This window comes from Stegastes partitus, unplaced genomic scaffold, assembly GCF_000690725.1.
Source record: "Stegastes partitus isolate 25-593 unplaced genomic scaffold, Stegastes_partitus-1.0.2 Scaffold697, whole genome shotgun sequence".
NCBI classification, from domain to species: Eukaryota; Metazoa; Chordata; class Actinopteri; family Pomacentridae; genus Stegastes; species Stegastes partitus.
In genome coordinates, this window is record NW_007578428.1 from 83,189 (window position 1) to 84,735 (window position 1,547).

Genomic DNA, 1,547 nt, shown 5'->3' on the forward strand with positions numbered 1-1,547 from the left:
ACAGGGACACCAGATCAACCTCAGGGCTCATGAGATGATTAGAGCAGCCAAGAATCTTGTTCTCTGATCTTTGATTTTTGGTGCGATGTTTGATCATTTGAACATTTCCCCAAGTGAAACCATATGAGAAGTTTAAAGGGGGGAAAAAAAATTGCTTTGGACTGGAGCTGCTAACAAGTCGCACACATGTGAAATGTGACCGAGGCTTGCATTGTAGTGGGAACCATGTGTTGGATTTAAAAGTTTGTCCTATTATTTGTAGTGTAAGATCTTGTTCTTTAAAGTAATTTAAGTTGTTATTGAAATATAGTGGAGTAGAAAGCAGAATATTCCTCTCTTACATGTAGTAAAGTGGAAGTATGACGTGAAAATACTCAAGTAAATCACCCAAACATTTCTCTTAAGTACAGTACTTGAGTAAATGTACTTAGTTCCTCTCCACCACTGCAGAGTTCTGTATGTTTTCACTTTCATACTTTCTAATATCCAGCCTCGTGCTTGGTAATCATGTGTTGGGTTTTCACTTTTCTGTTCGGCTCTTTTGAAGCTTTTTTATTTTTAGCTGCAGCCATAATTAAATGTGTCGCTCTGACAGTTGATCCTAAACACTACAATAGGCTTGTGTTATCACAGGACACAGCTACAAAGAGCCAAGCGCTGTAATTGCTGCATCTGTTTGGGCTTAGCTTGGTGGCTATAGGATGTGGTATAGTTTGCAATGTGGGAGACAGGGTTTTGGCTCAACGCAAGTTTTTGTCTTTATTAGAAAAATGTGAGTGAATTCCATTTAGCAGATACATTAAGTCAAGGCAGCAGATATGTACAGCACAAGCTGCAGATGTTCTGATAGTAAGGAGTCAGTGTTTTGTGTTGTGTTTTCGTCCAGGGGAACACAGGAGTGCTGCTGGGGATGCTCCTCGTCTCCGTGGTCGTGCTGGTAGCTCTAGTGACGGTGATGTCGGGGATCGGAGTGTGCGAGCACTGTGGCGCCGGCAGCGGAGGAATCTACTCCATGATCTCCACCGTCCTCGGGGGCAGAGTGGGGGGCACTGTAGGCCTCCTGTATGTGTTTGGACAGGTGAGGAGCAGACACAGGCTTTTTTTAGGGGCTAATAAAACAGCAAAAAGTAGATTCAACACAATGCACATGTTTAATTTCCATCTTCCCTCTATGTTGTGTACTCCGCAGTGTGTTGCCGGAGCCATGTACATCACAGGCTTCTCTGAGTCGGTGGCAGAGCTGCTGGGTTTACAGAGCCAGTGGGCGGTGAGCTGCATGTCGGCCGCGGTGCTGCTCGCCCTGCTCGGAATCAACCTGGCTGGTGTCAAGTGGATTGTCAGGCTCCAGCTGCTGCTGCTGGCTGTTCTGGCCGTCTCCACGCTAGACTTTGTCATTGGCACCTTCACACACCTCGACCCAGGTGAGGCTGGGGTCAGGGATGTAAACACAAAGGGGTTCAGGGATTGTGGAAAGAGGTAAATTCCTGCAGGTGTTTTTGTGGTTTGTCATTTTAACACTCTGCTGTATTTTTAGTCTAGAATAATTC

General features: G+C 45.4%; 1 protein-coding gene across 1 annotated transcript in view; it reads left to right on the top strand.

Moving 5' to 3' along the window:
* slc12a8 (solute carrier family 12 member 8) overlaps positions 1-1,547 on the top strand; it is an 18,968-nt gene that overhangs the window by 1,422 nt on the left and 15,999 nt on the right. The window contains exons 2-3 of the mRNA XM_008290822.1: positions 855-1,078; positions 1,190-1,421. Of these exons, the coding sequence (XP_008289044.1) occupies positions 855-1,078; positions 1,190-1,421 (456 nt within the window). The remainder of the gene's footprint in view (positions 1-854; positions 1,079-1,189; positions 1,422-1,547) is intronic.